This window comes from Manacus candei, unplaced genomic scaffold, assembly GCF_025592945.1.
Source record: "Manacus candei isolate 608988 ecotype Guabito, Panama unplaced genomic scaffold, ASM2559294v1 h1tg000065l, whole genome shotgun sequence".
NCBI classification, from domain to species: domain Eukaryota; kingdom Metazoa; phylum Chordata; class Aves; order Passeriformes; family Pipridae; genus Manacus; species Manacus candei.
Genome location: NW_026138113.1, coordinates 263,144 through 282,497, shown reverse-complemented (window position 1 = coordinate 282,497; position 19,354 = coordinate 263,144). Strand labels below are relative to the sequence as shown.

The window sequence follows — 19,354 nt, the reverse complement described above, 5'->3', positions numbered from 1 at the left end:
GCACCAGGGATTGTGCAGTGACTTGCCATGAACTCAAACTCAACAGTACTGCTGGGAGCAGGCTTCCTCCTAAAATGACTGCTTGAAAAATATCCCTACAGCTCCTAATATATTTATTTAATCGGGAGAGCTGTGCCGAGCTGGTGGGCATGCTGACTAGCTGCTCGGGTGGTTAATAAGTCAGGTTTAATTGTGGCTGGCCCTGGGTACAGTTTGCGCTTCCGCGGTGCCTATTGTCCAAGGACAGCAAAGTGCTTTACAAGCATTAAATCTTATCGCAGGCTGCGAGGCAGGTAAGGATATACCGGGATTATTGCATGCACCGCTGAAACGCCGCCAGCTCCGGCTGGGAACACATCAGCTATTTACCAGTGAGTGGCAAAGCGATGCAGCATTTTAGGACCGAGCGGGAAATAGAATCTGGTATTGAACTGGAACAGTGGCAGGAGTTTTAAAATGGGAAATAAATTACTGGGGTGGTCGGGACACTGAATTAATGGCTGGAAAGGGCAGGAAAGGGCTGGTGCTTTCGGTGGGATCCGTCCTGCCCGCGTGAAGCTGGGTATAGTGCCTTTCCACGCTGCTTTGGGCAGTAGGAGCTGCACAAAACGCCATGGCGTGGGGAGGGGGTCGCGGGTGGAACATCGGTGATGGACGCAGAGGGGACAATGCGTGCGGGCCGCCCCGCGTGGGGCCGGTTATAAACCCCCTCGGTGGGGTGGGTTTGTAAATCCCCACGTCCGTCCCCCGTGGGGTCCCCTCGCTCCGCGCCGGGCTGGCGGCTGGCGGGCGGGGGGGCGGCAGCGGCTCGTTCCTCCCCCCGAGCTCCCCCGGGCGGGCAGGGGGGGCGGCAGCGGCTCGTTCCTCCCCCCGGGCCCCCCCGGGCGGGCAGGTCGCGGCGGGGGGGGCCGGGGAGGAGCCGGGCCGGGGGCGCCGGGGCCGGGAGGCGGCCGGCAGCCGCCCTTCCTCCGCGCCGCCGGCGGGACCCAAACTTTCGCACCGAACTTTTATCCCGGGTTTATTTTTGTTGCCGTGCGGGGATATTTTGTTGCTGTTGGGAATTTTTTTTTTTTTTGTGTTATTTTATTTTTATTTTTTTTTTCCTTTCTCGCTGCCTTCCCCCGGCGGGAGGAGGCGGGCGGAGGGTGTGTGGTGAGGGGGGGAGCGCTCCGCAAACCCGCCCCCCGAGCCTGCGTGTCCGGCGGAGCCGCGGGATGAGCCGGGGGCGGCGATGAGCGCGGCGGGGCCGGGGGCGGCGGCGGGGCCGGGGGCAGCGGCGGCGCCGCTCTCCCGCAAGCAGCGGCTGATGGCCGCGCTGGCGGCCGGCGAGGCGGCGGCGGCGGCGGGTGGGGGCGGCCCCGGGGCTCCGCAACCCCCGGCGCCCCCGCTCTGCTGCTTCATCTGCGGCGGCGGCATCAGCCGCGGCAAAGAGCTCAAGCTTCAAGTGCGACCCCCCCGCGACCACCGGCCCTTCTTCCCCTTCCTGCAGCACCAGGAGCCGGCGCCCGGCGCCCGCGCCGTCTCGGCGGAGGGCTGCGCCCTGGTCTGCGCTGTCTGCCGCTGCTTCCTGGGCGAGCAGTGGGACTCCTTCGAGCGCAGCCGCACGCCGGTGGAGAAGCGCATGTACTGGCTCAAGCGGCCCCATCAGTGCGAGGCGGCGGCGGCGGCGGGGGGAGCCGGGCTGCGGCGGGGGGCCACGGGCTGGGACCCCGCCGCGCCGCCGCGCCGCGCCGCCGGCCACCAGGAGGAGGAGGAGGAAGAGGAGGAGGAGGAGGAAGGGCCGGCAGCCGGCTCCGAGCTCTCCGAGCTCTCCGACGCCGAGCCCCTCTCGGAGCCCGAGGGGGCGGGCGGCGCGGCGCGGGCCCCCCCGGCGGCGGCGGGGGGCGAGCGGGGGCCCCCGTGCTGCTCCTCGGACAGCGAGATCAACATCACCAGCGAGGAGGAGGAGGAGGAGGAGGAAGGCAGCGAGCGGCCCACTTGGGCACCGGGCACCGCCTGCTACATCTGCGGCAGCCCCTTGGCACCCAGCGCCCAGCACCGCGTCCACGTGCAGAAGCAGGAGAAGACCTCGCCGGGACCCTTCTTCCCCTTCCTCTGGCTGCACAACCCCCCACCGGGTGCCCAGCCCCTCTCTCCCACCGGCAGCACCCTGGTGTGTCCCTGCTGCTTTGCCTCCCTCATGCAGCAGTGGCAAAGCTTCGAGCTGGCCAACGTGCCCGTGCTGCAGCGGCTCTACGTGGTGCCCCTGAGCGCCGGGGCCATGCCCGCCAAGGGCCAGCGAGGGATGAAGGAGGACGGGACGGGCATCCCACCGGTGCCTGAGGCTTGCTACCTGTGCGGGGAGGAGTGCGGCAAGGAGGCGAGGCCGGTGGCTGCCAAAATCACCAATGGCAATGCCAAGAGCACCATGCATTTCCCCTTCCTCAGCCTCCTGCCCTGCCCGCCCGGTGCCAAGGGGCTGAACAAGCACTGGGAGGTCAGCAGCTGCCGCAAGTGTTTCGGGGTGCTGCAGGACCTGTGGGCCATGTACAGGGCCTGTCACAATGAGGAGCTCATCTCCTCGGTGCAGAGCTTCCTGGGGAGGTACCACCAGGTCTTCTCTGCTGGTGACCTGACTGGCCATCCCGCTGTCATCAAACCTGGTCCCACCTCCATCTGCTACATCTGCGGGGCTGAGCTGGGAGCTGGCAAAGAGTTCCAGCTCAATGTCAACCCTCCGGGACGATTTGGGGAGAAGGAACCCTTTTTCCCCTTCTTGACAGTCTACCCACCCGCCCCACGGGCCAGACCGGCCGACTCGACGGGACTGGTGGTCACTTGCATCCTGTGCTACCACGACCTGCTGGGACAGTGGCTGCAGCACGAGGGCAGGAACTCCCACCACCCCAGCAGCGCCTGGTCCCGGCAGTACAAAGTGGAGACCTTCGTCTGCTTCTTCTGCCGGCAGGAGAAGAAGAGATGCCTTGGATTAAAAGCGGTTCAAGTGGCCAGACTTCCCGTCTTCCTCTACACCCTCCGCGTGGCCAACAGCCTGCTGGTGGATGATGGGAAGCAGCTGACCATCGGCGCTTGTGCCGAGTGCGGTGCCGTGGTCCTGGCTGGCAGGAGCATGACCCCGCCAGAGCTGCTGGCAGTGGCACCCCCAGCTCTCCTCCCCAAGGTAAGGCAGTTGGCCCAGACCCCATCCCTGTTTTCCCAGCACTTCCCACCTCTGGAACCAAGGAGGAGTTGGAGCGGTGACATAGATGGATGCTCTTCTTTTGGGTCTGGTCCCTGAGGGTGAACACTAATGGATGGGGTGCCTTTAGCAATGAACTTTTGGAGCTGTCAAGCTGTGAAGGAACAGGTAAAAATCCTTCCAGGAGGTGGGAAGAGCCAAGACCTGTCCTGTTCAAGAATGCGTGTTATTGACACCCCCTCACTCACAGCCCTGCCACGAGGGAGGTGGGAGCCAGAAAAGAGGAAATCCCAATCCTGTCCTGCTTGCCATCAAGGGTGCTTAGAGGTGCCAGAGGGGCAGGAGGGCTGGCTGACCTGCCCTCTGCAGAACCATCCTTGGGAAGCTTGAAGGAGCTCATGGCCTCTGTAGGAAACTTCCCAAGACATGTCCAGTTTTACAAGGTGCCTTAATCAAAGGGTTTCCCTTGGAGAAACCCCAGCCATTCCCACAGCTGGGGGGCTGATGTGTGGGCACAGGGCTGGGTGCTCTGGTTATCCTGCAGCAAGGGAACCCCAGGCAGTGTTTCCCTGTGCCCCCCAAAATCCCTGCAGCCCTCAAGGGTGTCACAGGTGTCATCACTGGAAACTGGTGCTGCCAGTTTCCGCAGTTGCTCTTTTTTGTGCCTTGCGTCGGGGTTACACAGGGTGCTTTGGGGGCATCACCTAGAAAGGACTTGGCAGAGCAAAAGTTTATTACTCCCAAGCTTGTCTTTCCCATGGGATGGGGAAATAACAGCTTTTACCGCTGAATTTCCAGCCTGCAGGAGCTCTCCAGAACCACTGTTCTGTATCTGCAAATCAGGCCCTAGACTGGGCTCCCTGAAATGCCAGCATCCTAAATCCCTGAGGTCATTTTCAAAGCCTCCCTGCTCCATCCGTAGCCAGAACCCTGCGGCTCTCCAAGGCGCTGGCATTTTCTTTAGAAATGTAAACCAGCCCTTCCGAGACAGCGCTCCTTTTCTCTCGGGTCGCTCTCCCTTGGCTGCTTACAAATATAATTTTCCATTCAGCTGTGCTGGCTCCCAAGCTTGGGGGGACACTGCTTGGAAAGCCACCAGGCAGGAGCTGCACGCACCTGGAGAGTGCCAGGATGGCACGGGAGGTTGGGTTGGCGCCGATGATGGGAATCCTCTGGAAGCTGTTGCTTTTGGGTGGTTTCCCCCAGGCTCCATCGGCCTGAGCCGGATGGTCCCTACATAATTTCTGGACATTTGTGGATGCAGATGGTTTACTTTCACAGTTGCTGGGTGGGTTGCAATGCCCATGTAGTCACGGTGCCCGTGTGCCTGTCTGTCAGTCCCCTGGTCTGGTGCTGGAGGCCTTGGCCAGTGGAGGTGGCTGATGGCTGTGGAGGGTGTCGGGAGTCAGGTGAGGATCCCGTGGTGCTGTCCTGGGGGTGATGCTGGGGTGCTGCCCCAACAGAGCCCGTGTGGGTGCAGCTGGTGAGGGGGGCTGTCCCCACATTATACACGTCCCCAGCTGGTGTTCCATGTCTCTGCCCCATAATGTCCCCAGGCCACTCACGAGGGCATTATGGACAGCAGTTCTGTCCCAGTGTGGATACTGGTGGTGGGTGCTCTAGGTGCTTCCCGTGGGGTTCCTTAGTGACCTGCCCAGAACCTGGCATTTCTCAGACATGCTAGTCATTGTCCCTGCTGGCTCCAATCCCGAACTCCCACAAGGACACAGAGTGTGTCCAGGGAAAGGGACACTATTCAGTTCCTCTCTCTTGTTCCTGTGAATTTGCTAATGAGCAAATTAAGGGGCTGCTGCAAGGGGCAGAGTGGCAGGAGGCACAGCAGAGCTGCCTGGGGATGACACAGCCAGGCTCTGCTGTGTCCTGGTGGGGACTCTGGTTGGCCAGAAGGCCCTGTCACCTTTTCCCTCCCTGCCTCCACATGCTTCCCAACAGGCTGAGACCTCACAGATGTCAATGTTATTTAAAACATGGCTTAATGCTTGGGTAGGGCACTTGGCTAATTTAGCTGTACCCTTGTTCAGCCACACTTGCTGCTGAAAGTCACCCCAGACGAGCCTTTCACTCTTGTGTGACGCCCAGATCCCCATTCCACTGGGACCAGGCAGGAGGGAATGAGCCTGAGTAGTTAAAACTGTCTCCCCATTCCTCTTTGCAGCTCTGAAATTTCAGTTTTTTACTGCATGTGCTTTTTCACACAGCCCTGCATGCAGAGCTGTGGTTTGCTGCTGTCCTGCCTGCATCTGGTCAACATAGATGGCTCAAAGTTTGAGGTAAATACTCCAAAAGCTACCAGACATCTACACATCCCTCTCTCTTAGCAGGGCAGAAAGAACAGGATGAGGCTTAGGTCATCTCTGTAACAGCGTGGAGGTGATGATGATGGACCTCCACATCTGAGGCTCGTCAGGAGAGTAGAGACACTGATATTTTGGGTGGGTGGTGTCTCTGCTCTGGTTTGGTGGTGGGGAGCAGTGGGACAGATGGTGCTGTGTGAAGGTGTGATGGTGTCTGTGGTCCTACCTGCTGCACGAGGGTCTCCTGGAGGTGAGCTCTTCCTGCAGAGGGGCTGCTGCAGAACCCTGCTGTTGTTGGCAGGTGTAGGGTGGGTTTGGGTTCTCCTCCCAAGAAAAAATGGCAATGCTGAGTGTGGAAAGGGTTACTCGGGATGGGCATCCCTTGGTTTGTTACCCTTGGTCCCCTCTGAGGTGTCCAGATGTGTGCTGTGAGAATGCATCTTCTTTCCAGCTATGGCCCTTGCAAGAGGACAGTGTGTAGATCTGGCTGGCTGTGCCTGCTGAAGCCACCTCTGAAGCCACCCTCCAGCCTCCCTGCCCTCTCTGGAGGGGCAAAGCTCAAGGGCTGCTTCTCCTCTACCAGTCTGACATTTTTGGTGTCCTGTGTTCCCCAGGAAAAGCTTCCCCTGCCTTTCCAACTCTGCCCATCTTCGCCTGCCACCACTCTCCCTGCAGTTACGTACCTGTAAAAGTGAGTCCCCTTGGGTTGGTGTTTTGTTCCCCCCTGAAGACAACTTTCTGGAAATACTTTCAGATTTTCTGGAAAGCTCTCAAATCCCACCGTAATTAGAGCAAAGCTACTCAGGACAACCAAGTGATCAGGCCCAGCCAACATGGGTTCATGAATGGCACATCCTACTTGACCAGCCTGGTCTCCCATGACAAGGTGACACATGTAGTGGATGAGGGGAAGGCTGGGGATGTTTTCTGTATGGACTTTAGCAAAGACTTTGGCAGCATTTTACAGAGCATTCTTCTGGAGAAACTAGCTGTTTGTGGCTTGGATGGGTTTGTGTTCACTGGGTAAAAATCTGCCTGGGCCCAGAGAGTGGTGGTGAATGGAGACATATCCAGTCGGTGTCTGGTTACCAGTGGTGTCCCCAGGGCTCAGTACTGGGGCAACAGAGCTAGGTCTGGAGCACAAGTGTAGTAAGGAGCTGCTGAGGGAGCTGGGAGGACTCAGACAGGAGAAAAGGAGGCTCGGGGGGGACTTTATTGCTCTCTGCAACTCCCTGACAGCAGAGTGGAGCCAGATGGGGATTGGGCTCTGCTCCCAGGGAACAAGTGACCTGACAAGGGGAAACAGCCTCGAGTTGTGCAGGGGCAGATTAAGATTAGGTATTAGCGAAAATTCCTTCACCAAAAGGGTTGACCAGCCCTGGCACAGCTGCCCAGGGCAGTGGTGGGGTCACCATCCCTGGAGGGATTTAAAAGCTGTGTAGATGTGGCACTTGGGAACATGGTTTAGTGGTGGCCTTGGCAGTGCTGGGGGAATGGTTGGGTTTGATCACGGAGAGCTTTTCCAACCTAAATGATTCTGTGATTCTGTATTCAAGTTTGCTTTGGTGCTCCATGGTGTCATACAGGTGCTGCCATCCTGCTCCTTGGGAGCACCTGGAGCTCGCTGCCTCTCCCCAGCCTTGTCCCCAGGCTGGTTTCTGAGAATCACCTGGTGTTTTCCATGTCCTGTTCCCACTTTGCAGAGGACATCTTGGTCTGGTTGTGTGGTGCTGTGCCTGACAGGGCACAGTCAGATCCTGAGGCCGAGTTCACTGTATTTACTAATCAGCAGTGGTGCTGTTGGCTCAGCTGGGCATTTCGCCCCTCTTGCAGGTTCTAACCTCCAAAGGTCACGCTGCATTTCCAAATCATTACTTTGAGCTGACAGCTGTTGGTGGGCATTTTCCTTTTGGCTTTTGAAAAAGGTTTTGGGCAAACATCAAAGAGTTTTTGTGTTCTCAACTAAACCTTGTCCTACTGACGCTGAGCAGCAGCTGAAGCTCCTGGATGCCAGAAAAGTAAACCCAGGAGGTGGAGGGTGATGCCTTACCCTCCTCCTGCATTCCAGTGGGCCAAATTCCCAGATATTTGGGTGTACCTCAGTGTGAAAAATGAGACATGTGAAAGAAGTGTCCCAGGTCATGGCCAGGCAGGCACCACCTCTGCTTTCTTTGCATCTTTTATGAATTTTGAAGGAAACCAAAATCATTCTGGCTACTGGCAGTGTTTCGGGTGGTTGCACTTTTTTGGCCAAGCTGGGGGTACCTCTGGGTGTCCCCACCCCAGGCTTCGTGTGTGGGCTCCAAAGGGGTGGCACAGGCTTCTGCTCATCCTTAAATGTAAAGAAGGAGCAGAGTTCGTCTCACTCATCTCTGCCCTTTGGCTTCCAGCTGGGGTTGGTTCTGGTGGTTATACCTGTGTTTGTGCCAATTTTTGCCATCACTAGATACAGAGCAAAATCAGGCCAAGGTGTTTTAAGCCAACTTTATTGGGATAAACCTGTTTTGCTTGCAGCATGTGTCCATGTAAAGATGTTTTCAGTGAGGCCCACGTTGCCTTTCAGCAAAGCAGCTTCCTCTGCAGTGCTGCTGTGGCCAACATCGACCCAGTCTGGCATTTTGGGATGAGATCTCAATCCCGGCACGGAGGTGGCAATATAATCATGATATGACTTCATGTCTCGGGGCACGGCCTCCTGCGGGATCGTGTTCCCAGATGGCAAACAAAGAAACAACATGGGGAAAATGTGCCGCGTGCTTTTCCCTGCCGATGAGGTCAGGGCTGGTTTGGTATGTACCTGGCCGGGCTGGGAACTCGCACCCGTCTGTCCCTCCTCATCCTCACCCGCCACTTAGCTTGTTTCAGAGTCACCCCAAGGGGTGGTGGCTCTCCCCCTGGGATTTCCAGCCAGGAGTGTGTGTCCTTCAGCCACAGCAGGAAGAACAGCACAGGGGTCTTTGCTTTGGCCGGGCTGACCTTGCTGTACCAGCTGTCCAAAATACCAGGGCTCCCATGCTGCTGCCAGCACCGTGTCCTCCAGACCTTGTGCTGACTCCACAGCTCACCAGCTGGCTGCTATATATTTATTTTTCACCCTCCCCTCTCTGCTCCTTGCCTTCTCCCTGCCTTTCCCAAAAGCAGCAGCACAGGACTGGCAGCTCGAGCACTGCCTCGCTTCTGCCAAAAATACTGGCCTGAAACTGTGCTGCACCCCTTGAAATATCCCCCGTGGTCCCCTCGGGAGTGGGACCAGCTCCACTCTCATCCCATGCAGTGAAAATGCTTTTACAACTGCTGAAGCATCTGCAGCAGCCTCTGGAGTTGTGGCCAAATCGGGAGATGGGGTAGAGGGACAGACAGACGGCTCTGGCTGTTGCGGCCTGACAGATGTTTTGTCCAGACACTTGGCCTTTCTCAGCCATCCGGGAAGCACGGTCGCAGAGGGCAGCCTGGGATGCTTTTTGGCTGCTTCCCAGCGAGAAGGGACTTCCCTGCGCAGCAGCGTGGGTGCCTGGTTTTCCAGCTACATCAGTGATGGCAGGAGTTGGCTTTTTGCCCTTCTGTGCCCCCCAACATGCCAGCTGGGTCCTGTGCTGACACTCCCTGTCATTGTCCTCAGGGGCTAAGTTGGTGCCAGGGAGCCATCTCCATCTCCTGAGCACATTTTTGGGACCCGTGATGGTTTGGGAACCTCCTGGGCACAGGGCACAGCTGGTTAACCAGGAGCCTGTTTGCACCTCTCTGGCTGTGGTGGGTGCCTGCTGTGCCCTCAGTCTGTTCCTGTGCTGATTTTTGGGGTGGGGAGTGCTCTGTTTGCTCCCTGCCAGCGCCTTTGACATGTGCTGCTTGGAGCAGGGTGCTCCTTGAGCATCCCCGGCTTCCCAAGGTGGGCCATCAACCAGACAGCTCCCACTGTGCTGCTGTGCTGGCAGCATCTGGCCAGATGTTGCCCTTCCTCCCTGCAGCAAAAGGCCTGTGCCACATGCTGGCACACTGGGCTTGAAGAGATGGCTTGGAAATGTCCCTCTGTTGAGGAGGGACACATGCTGCAAACAAAACAGGTTTATCCCTCTGTTGAGGGGATGCTGCCCTTCTTGGAGACTGCCAGGATGGGGACTTGGGAAAAATCCCAGAAGTTGGTGGGGCAGGAGCATGCATGGGAGCTGGGGAGGGAGCCCCTGGAACCTGGTGGCAGGCTCCCAGCCACTCCGGGCTCTCTTCCGCTGTGAGCAGCTGGAGATGGGAGACCTTCCAGCGGCGTGATCCTCCCGGGCCCCGTCCCAGGGCTGTGACAGCCCTGGGTCCCCCATGGCCAAGGCGGGTGGCAGCAGTGCCTCGAGCGTGCCTTGGCTCCTTGCAGAGCCGGTGCTGTGGAGCAGCGCGTGCCAGCCGGGCTTTTGGGGATGCGGTGCTGCTCCTTTGCCAAAGGCATTGCTCCCGGCCGTCGGAGCCTGGTTCCCCTCTCTGAGCCATGTGGAGGGTGCTGGAGCCCTGGTGCCAGCCTGGGCTGCTGTGGGCAGGTCGTGGTTTGCTCCCACTGCCGGGCGAGCAGCTGCTCCAAGGCGGCTGTGCCGGCCTCTCTCTGCTCCCCATCTACCCCAGCACATGCGAGCTGAGCTGTTCCATGGATGGATAAACAGCCTTATGCAGCTGGCCTGGCTGCTGTGTGACTTGTTTCCCCCCCTGGATCTTCAGTAGCAGAGCAGGGATGAAGGGGATGGCTCTGGAAGGGAGTTTTGGCTGGACTGGGAGGAGTTACCTGGGTGTGCTTTGCAGCCTGGCATGAGTATGATGCTGTTTCTCCCTCTTTATTTTCTGTATTTTCCTCCCCCCTTCCACATTAGTACAAGTGCTGCTGGGCTTTAGTAGCTCTCAGGAGACTGAAGTCATCTGTTTACCCATGGAGCTGGCGTGCTTGGAGCAGCAGCTGCCCTGGCTTTCCCTCTCCAACCTGCCGGCCTGTGGTGAGGTGCCGGTGCTGAGCGTGCCGTGACCTGTGCCGGGGCAGGGCAAGCACTGTGGCTGTCTGAGGCTGCCTTACATCCCATCACATCCCACTGAATCCCATCACATCCCATTGGCACATACAAAATGGGGCTGGGGTGTCCATGCTGTCGTGCTGCAGGTGTAGGAGAACTTCCAAGGCACTGTGTTTTGGTGGCTGTGTACAAGCACTGGTGCTGGATGGGCCATTCCCGGTGGCAGAGAGACCTTCTGCAGGATTTACCAAGGGTTATTCAAGCCCTTGCACACAAACTCAGGAAATCTCTGTCTGCCCTGGCGCTGCCTCTTCCTGCTGGCTTCTGGCAGACCTGGCCATGGCATTGCCTGCCTCGGTACCCCAGGAGAGCCAGGTGTTGGCAGGGGTGAGCAGCTGGGTTTTGGGGCTGGCTTTGACCAGGAATGCACGGGGAGGGTCCTGGCAGCCCCCTGTGAGGGATGTGGGGAGAGCAGGAGGGCTCTCTGGAACTGGTTTGCTCTCCCAACTACTGGTGAATTTTTGGCTTCTAGTTTAGAGCTGAAACAAGGCTGAGACCCAGCTGGGATGAGGAGGAGAGGGATGGGGGTGACCCTGCTGCCAGGAGCATCCCCCCCTCTGCTGTGGGATGGGCAACTGTCTGCTTTAGCTGGAGAGCAAGAGCCCAGACTGCTGCCAGGGCCTCCAGCCCCTCTGGGACCCCCTCAAGGCTGTGTCCTGTCATGCTGTCACCTGCTGTGTCCTCAGCACCTGCTACTTTTTGGACTGGGCTTTTCTGTCATGGGGGGATAGCCCTGGGTGCAGCCCAGGCTGTGCCACAACCCTGTGCAGGGGGAGTTCTCCCAGTTGACCCTCCAAAATGGTTTTAATGTTCTCCCCAGCTTTGCCCCCTTGGAAACAGGGAGTGCATCATCTGGCACCTCTGAGGGGCCACCAGCAGCCACCTCTGTCCCTGGGGAGCTGGACACTGCAGTTGCTGGCAGGTTCCTTGTAGCTGGGAACATTTTGGTGAGAGCCAAGGCCTCAGGCTCTCACTCGGTGGTTTGCAAGCATGGTGGGACAGACCAACCTGGGAGGAAGGGATGGACACACAGACAGCTGAGCACCTGTGTGTGGGGTGTGGGGCAAACAGCAAGTTGCCACCTTCACCTTCCATCTGCTTGCAGCATGTTTCTGGGAACGGGCTGACTTCAGTTGGCTCTGAAGCTTTTCATCGAGTGATGATCAAGTGCTGGTGACTCCAGTTATTACCCTGGCCAGGAATAAGTGTATATATCTATATGTATGTCTCCCACCCTCCCTCCTTGTCCTCACTGCTAAAACAGCTGCGTTTTCTTCTCCCCGTCGCTCCCCCCGGCTCCTCGGGGCAGGCAGCCTGAGTTATCCCGAAGTGAAAACACGGCGAAGACAAGGCCCTTCAGTTTTCCCGGGAGGCACCGGTGCCAAGGTCAACCCGGTGTGGGGACAGGGCCAGGTTGTCGCTGAAGTCTCAGCTCTTGGGTGCGGGTGGGCACCCCGGGGGCTCGGCATGTCCCGGCCATTCCCGGCGCAGGGGCTCCCTGGGAAGCAGGGGGAAGCCGGCTCTCCTGCCTGCAGACAGAGTCCAGATGCCCTGGCGGAGGCGTCTCTGGAGGGGGAGATGAATTCGCTCCTGCCGTCTTCTGTTTTCAGTCCAGAACATCTGCACAGTAACTGGGAAATCTGGGCTTTCTCCTGCTTCTCAGCCAGGTCCTGTCAGCCCTTTCCTCTTCCAAAAAGGGGTTTGGTGGTTTTTTTTATCCCTTCCTGCTGTTGCTTGTGCTGTGTAACCTGCTCCCTGCTGTGCATCCTGTCAGGGCTGTGCTTGGATTTTACTCCATGAGCAGCTTTTGGGGGGCACCCCCCATCTCAGCCACCCCCTGAGCAGCTGCTCGAGGACGTGGATCCCCAGGAGCAGTTTTTCCACGGTGGGTGCCTGGTGGCACAGGGATTTGCTGGGATCACACATGTTGCTAAATCATTTATTCCAGGGTTTTTTCCCTTGCTGATCATGACGATCCTGCATCCTGGAGCCCGGGTGCTGTGTGTGGTGTGCTTGGGACTGTACAACCCCTCCACTGCCTGCACTCCCTCCCAAAAGCTGGCACTGGGAAGCATTCGAGGCAGCAGAAGGGTGGGGGCCACCCTGCTCCCAAACCCGCCCTGGCTCCCCGTTATTTCCAGCAGTGAGTGGCTTGGCCAGCCTGGCCCCGGGCTGGCCGGGACAGCTCTTGGTTTGGCAGCATCCCGTGTGGGTGAGGTTTGTTCCACAGCCCCTGGCTCAGGCTCCTGGCAGGGCTGTGGTGGGTGCTGGGCGCCCTGGGCACCTCCTCTTCTTTGCTGCTGCTTCCACCATGCCATGGGGACTCTCGGCAAAGTGTCACCCCAATATTTGTAGCCCTTGAGCAGGAGTAAATCCTGCTGTGTCATGTCCTCCCTCCCCTCTCTGTGCATGAACAGCCCGTGCTCTCACCCTGGTCTTCCCCACTGGGGCTGCTGGGGTCCAGCAAGCCTGAACCCCGCTCCATCCTTTACCTATCCCCGCTCCTTCTCCTTTATTCATGACGATTTCCTCCCTCTTCCTCCCTCTTTGCTCGTCTTTTAGTCTTTTTGCTGTGTTTCCCCACCCCTTGCTGCCCTAGTTCTGGCTGTGCTGGCCCTGTGCCCAGTGTCCTCTGCTTGGAGCGGAAGGAAGGGTTCTGGGGGAAGGAGGGCAAAGGCTGGGTGATGCCAGCAGAGGTTTGTCCCTGGCTTGGAGAAGGGGCTGACCCATCAGAGGGTGTTTGGGGCCATGGATGTCATGGGTGGTACTCTCCCCACGGGTCCTCATGTGCAGAGCTGGTGTCAAGGTATCAGCCCAGGGTGAACAGGGCTCTTGCAGGATGCAAAGAGACAGTGAAGAAGGGAGATGCCACTCCTCTTTTGGTACTTTGGGGACCTTGGGACAATATACAAGTAGCTCTGCCTCCCCTTGGGTTCCCTGCTACCCTCAGGATTTTGGGTGGGCTCGAGGGCCAGCAGGCTCCCTGAAGAGGTGGCTGGGCAGGGTGGCTGTGAGCTGGGCATCCCCAGCCACCTGGAGGTGACACATGTCTGATGTCCCTGTCCTGGGGACAGCCACACAGCACTGGCTTCACAGCTGCTATTTCTGTCCAGTCTGTGGTCTCTCCTCCACGGTCACCAGTGCTGGGCCAGCAGCTGCTGCCCTTTCCCTTCCCATTCCCTCAGACTCGTGGGATGGATGGAGACAGGATGAGGAATCCCCCCAGCGTGGGCAGCAATGGAGCAGCTCAGTACCTCTTGGGATCTTCCCTCCAGCCCTGTTTTCCTCCTGTTTAAACCCGGGATACGTCTCTGTTTGGTGGGCGGCTGTAAAAATAGCACTTGGTTTGAGTTAGGAGGGTGGCGGGAAGGGCTGGGAGGGGGCCGGGGTGCAGGGGGGAGGTCCGGTTTCTCCCTTTCCTGGAGGAATTAGGGAGGCCACATGCTGCCAGGAGTGTTTGGCTGGTAGAGGCAAGCGGAGGCTCCGAGGAGGCGAGCAGGCGTCCGCACAGATGGAAATTTGATCACCCACGGCTCAACAGATTGTTTGATTTATTTTAAAATCAAGCAGATGGCTGCAACAGGAGTTTGTTTAAGTTCAGCTCCGAGCTGGGCCAACGGCCAGGATACTCGGGGGTAGGCGTGCCAAAAAATGTTCAATGACTTTGGTCATCACCCACCTCTCCTCCTCCTCCCCTTCCCTCGCTCCAGCGCACACACCCCGCTCCCCCTCTTATCGCATCCTCGCCTTCATCTCTTGGCTCTTGCATCTTGCTTTGTCTCTCCCCGGCGGGTGCAGCCTTGCCCTCCACTTTTCCTCCCCTTCCACAGCGCTCCAGAGGGTTTAACTCTTCCCCATCCATCTCCTTGACCTGCTTCCCTTGTACTGTAGGGGTGCGGCAGGCAGTCCCCCCAGTGGAGGGAGGGAGCATTCCCATTCCTGGCTTCCTCCTCATGTCTGTCTTCTTTGGGAGCAGTTTGGGGTGCAGTGCTGGGGGGAATGGAGGGGTGCAGGTCCCAGCTGGGTGCCCAGAGGGATACTCTGACTCATGCCCTGACCCCCATGGCCGTCTCTTCTTGGTGAGGAGGGGGTGGATGGATCCTGGTGTTCCCCCACCCTGCCCTGAGCTGGTGGTGGCCTGAGTGGAGTTGGGGTCCCAGCAGTGTGTGATGCTGCTGGATGGGGGACGTTGCTGCCTGGGACCCACATCTTGGGATGCAAGGGGTGACCTGTGGATGGAGAAGAGCCATTGATATGCAGCACGTGGTGGCTCTGGATGTGATTCTGGTCTTGCTGCCATATGGCTGGCAGGGAAGGGGCAGGAGGAGCCAGTGGGAAGCAGCCTGGGATGTGCTAAACTGCTGTAAAGGGTATGGGGCAGGCTGTGCTTGGGACTTTAAATCGCTCCGTGCCACCAGGCTGGTACTGCCTGAGGGGTCTGACCACCCTGGGGTGGCAGAGGGTCCCCAACACATGTATTCATGTCCCCTCACCCTGCCAAGGGGCATCTTGGATGCTCTCTGTGACGCTGACAATGACCTCTCTGCTTTTCCTGGGGTGAGTGAGTGGGATGCTCCAGGACCACTGGACATTCATGGTGGCCTTGGGATGTCCCTCTGCCCCATTCCAATCCAGTGCACTTCCCAGCAGGTTTGGTGCACCCTCTCCCTGCAGGTTTTCATGCTGGGCAATTGCCTGTTATCCCGTTTTTAGGAGTGGGACAGCTGGGTGGTGGGACGAGGCTTCTCCCCAGCACCCATCCCCTCTCCACAGTGGGGCTGGGGGCTGCAGGTCCTGCTGGGAAAAGTGTCCAGGGCTGGAAGGGGTTAAGACAGGCAAAGGAAAACAAGAGTGCTGCAGGGCCTGGGTGGCTGACAAGCCAAACAACTGTTTTTGACTCACTGTTGCTGCCTTGCCAAGTGCAATTGCTTCCACATTCCCATCCCCTGGCTGGAGGGGCGAGGGGAGATGTTGGCTTTTTGCGGTCAGGAGGGGAAGGGGGATGCCGGGGGGAGCAGCAGCGGGAAGGGCTGGCTCTGCACTGCTTTTTCTCAGCTCTTCTCTCTTCTATTCCCCTCCCTGGTGAGGGGCAGGGGTGATGCTGGCAGGGATGGTGCTGGCAGGGGTGTGAGGCTGTCAGGGTCACTTGGGCTAGCTCCTGGTGGAGCATCCCTTCTGCCAGTCCTAAAGGTGGGAAAGGGAATGGGGGGCTGAATTACACCCCCAGGTTGTCTGCCCTGCTTTCTCTTGCTGTTTGTCTGCAGGGAGGACCCTGAAAGGCAGCTCCTTCCCTGCCAGGGGGTGCTGGTGGGTGTTGGGGAGGCAGCAGGATCCAGTTCCCCCCTCCTCCAACTCCTTCCCCTGCTCTCTATCCCCCAAAGGATGGAGCTCTGCATTCTGAATATCACTATTCCAACCCTCCATAGGGACGCAGAGTGACCCCACTGCAACCCTGCTCAGAGACGTGGGGTCTCCTGTGGGGCTGGGCCCCCCACCATGCCTGGCTGGGGGCAGTGAGCCAAGTGTACTGGGGGGCAAATCTGTCAGCAGGGTTGGGGGGATCCCCCCCTTCCCCCCAGTTAAAATCCCCAGGCTTCTGAGTGCTGGTGCCGTTGTGTTGCAGACAGCAAGAAATAAGCCCTTGGAGAGGAGGCAGGGAAGTTACAGCGAAGATTTGAGCTACTCAGGGTCGCTGCTTTGTGGAGTTAATTATCTTCTGAGTCTGGGTTTTTGGTGTTTTTTGGTTTTTTGGTTTTTTTGTCTTTTTTTTTTCTTCTTGGGATTATTTCTTGGCAAATGAGGCGTCATTCTGAAGTACTGAGCTCTGCACCCTCGGAACTCCTGGCTGCTAAGTGGTATGTAGGGGATCCTGGTCTTAAAAAAATAACACACCAAAAACCACCCTCGAGAAAAGCCCTACTGCCTCTGCAGTGCAAATATGGGGTCTAGGGCAGCTCGGGAAGATTTTGTGGGTGTTCTTGGAGCTGTTTCCTTGGGGGAACCAGAGCAGGAACCTCCTGTGGGGGTTTCCAACATGATGCATCCCACCCAAGCAGTACTGGGATGGGCAGGGAAGGATGTGGAGATCCCCTGTGAGCAGCATCCTGGAGGGGTGCTTGCCCTGCAGGATTGTGGACTGCTTGGTCCCTCCCTAAAAGTCCATCCTGGATTGGGTGCCTGGCGGGAACCCCCAGCCTTTGGGAAGCTGGAGGCTGTGCTGCAAGGCAGCTCTCGGGTGAGGAGGGGATTTACAGGGCATCTCATCTGGCAGCTGTTTCCCCTCTTGGGATGCTGCAGGGTTGGAACATTGCTCCGGCATCACATTCCCTTCACCATCCGGCTCCTGGGGCTCTGCAGCCGCCTCTCCCTACTTTGCAGAGGTCACGTCCCCCTTCCTGACTGTGGAAAGGGTCTGTGTGTGCTGAGGGAGCTGGGATTGTGGTGCAGGGGAGCTGGCCTGGATGCTGTCAGCTGAATGGGATGCACACCTGGAGCTGCTCCTGGGGGATGTGACACTTCAAAGCACCTCCTCTCTCTCCTCCTGCTGGTACCTGTTTAATCTCAGCCCTGTGTACGGAATCCCAGGGGAAGAATGCAGCAGCAGAGCAGGAGCTGGCAGCGCTGGAGGTCGGGATGGAAATCCCTTCCTCTGTCAATGCTGCAGGAAGGACCCACAGAGCTTTGCCCAAAATATCCCATGTACACCAGGGATGCGGGAGAGTCAGCTCATGCTCTGGTCCGGCAGCTGTGATATTACACCACTGGGATAGACACATTATCCATCATCCTGTCTCCAGGACAGCTGCCTGTCTAACCTCTGCCTGTATCCCACAAGCATCTACACTGCCCTGCAGGGCCCATAACCCTGATGATGTTTTCCATCACCCTGGCATCACATCACCCGAGGCAAATCCCCCAGACTCTTTGCATGGGAAGCTGAAGGGCCCTCCTGGTGCTCCCCGACCACAAGTGGCAGGGGATGCCCGTGTCCCTGTTGTCGGACACCTTGTCAGCTCCTAATCCGGACATGAGAAGGCAATTAGGGGCCGGGATCCCCTTCCCGAGGCGGCAGATGGGGTGCGGTGCCGCCGTGGGGCTGGGGCACAGAGCGGAGGGGCCGGCTCTGCCTCCTAATGTGTTTGCAAATCCTCCCCAGCTGAGGGGATTAAAGCCGGCATCTGGCTCGCTTTATAATATTAAAACAAAGGGAGTTGTAGGCGCCATGATCGGGGGCAGGCGAGGGAGGGAGCGGGGATGGGGGCGGGGGGGGGGCTGCTGCTCTGCTCGCTGTGCTGGGAAAGTCTGCAGGAATCCCCCCCCCCTGCCCCAAGCCCTTCCACAAGGCTTTCCCTAAGGAATAAACCCAGTGGAGGGGTCTTCACCCCACCAACAGGGTGCAGGAGCCAGTGCCCAGTGACGAAGGGCAGTGCTGGGGGTGCTGGAGGCGGGTGGGCCGTGGGGGTGTTTTTGGGGGGGCGAGGGAGGTTTATATCTGCTTTTTCCACCCCGTTGCGCTGTTCTGGAAGCGGCAAGAATTCAGGAAGCCGGCGTGCGGCGAGTGCCAAGTCAGGCTGTACCGCAGCCAAGCCCCTGCTTGTTTTCTCGTCTTGCTGGAGCCAGTAAGTGACCTTATTAGCTTAGGGGGCAGCTGCCTTATTAACACACATCTGGCGGCGAGGGGGCCGCATAGTCCCGATATTGTCTCCCTGCCTGCTCCCAGCCCGGTGGTAAATGGCTGGGGGGGCTCACCCCGTGGCTTCTCCCACCCCCTCCAGTAGCAGGGTTGGCACCCAGGCGGCCCCGCTCCCCCCATCCAGGGTATAAACCCCAGCAGGGGATTTATGCTGGGGGACAGGATTAGGCAGATGGGGGGGTTGGATTTGTTAGAGATTATAATTTAAGATTATAATCTGTATGAGGTTATAATCTGCAGGGGAGGGAGGGATATGGGGTCCCCCCCCCAACATGAGAGCTGTGTTGCCAGGATTCCCATGGATGCTGTCCCATCTCTCACAGACCTTCTTTCCTATGGGGCAGGCACCACTTTTTGGGATGTGGCATCATGCCTTGGGATGGGATCACTCAGAGGGGCTGGACCACCCATGCAGCATCCTCACATCCATGCCAGCAGCTGGGGTGGGCACTGGGATGTCATTTTGCATCAGTGTTGGAGTATCCTGCAGCAAGGAGAGCCTCCAATGTGCTTCAGGGTTTTTCCAGCACATTTGGCCCTTGAACTGGGTAGCTTCCCAAGAGACTGTGAGCTGGGAGGCTCCTGCTGAGCCAGGACAGGGAGCCAGGGACTTTGCCACGTGCTGAATCACCCCGGGCTCTGCTCCAGGCTGTCCCGGGGGGTGCACATCCCACCCACAGCCACCCATCGTCCCGTGTGGGACCAACTCTGTGCCCAATGTCCACCCTCCCCCAACACTGCCGCGTTTGCTCTCCATGGGTATAATTAGAGCTGAGCCAGGGGGCCCCCTGTGCCACATCCCCCTGACACTGCGCATCCTGGGGGAGCTGTGGCAGCCGGGGCGCCGGGCGCCTGCCCACCCCTCCACCGCGCAGGGATGCCCTTTGTCCTTCTTGGCGTGTGGGGGAACTCGGCAGCTCTTGGCTTCTCCCTTCTGTTTTGGAAATTCAAAACATTTGCAGGGCGGCCCACTCGCGCCCTGCCGCCACGGAGAGGCACTTGGCTGACTCCTCTGCTTTCCTTGGCTGCTTCTCCCTCGCGCTCACGCTCGGGGGGAGCCTTTTCTCTACCCCCTCACCCTCCCTTTTTTCCCCCCCCTCTTTTTTTTTTCCTATTTTTTCCTATACTC

The 19,354-nt window shown here is 58.5% G+C and overlaps 2 protein-coding genes across 5 annotated transcripts in view; one reads left to right on the top strand and one right to left on the bottom strand.

Annotated features, from left to right (window-relative positions):
• MAP1LC3B (microtubule associated protein 1 light chain 3 beta) overlaps nt 1-19,354 on the bottom strand; it is a 155,554-nt gene that overhangs the window by 115,683 nt on the left and 20,517 nt on the right. The gene's annotated exons all lie outside the window — the stretch shown is intronic.
• GSE1 (Gse1 coiled-coil protein) overlaps nt 1,232-19,354 on the top strand; it is a 103,902-nt gene continuing 85,779 nt past the window's right edge. For 2 of the 4 annotated variants that reach the window (XM_051805712.1, XM_051805709.1), the window contains exon 1: nt 1,328-3,160. In XM_051805712.1, the coding sequence (XP_051661672.1) occupies nt 1,622-3,160 (1,539 nt within the window). In that variant the 5' untranslated portion in view covers nt 1,328-1,621. Of the gene's footprint in view, nt 3,161-19,354 lie in introns of all 4 variants that reach the window. The other 2 variants (XM_051805708.1, XM_051805710.1) reach the window with 2 other exon arrangements.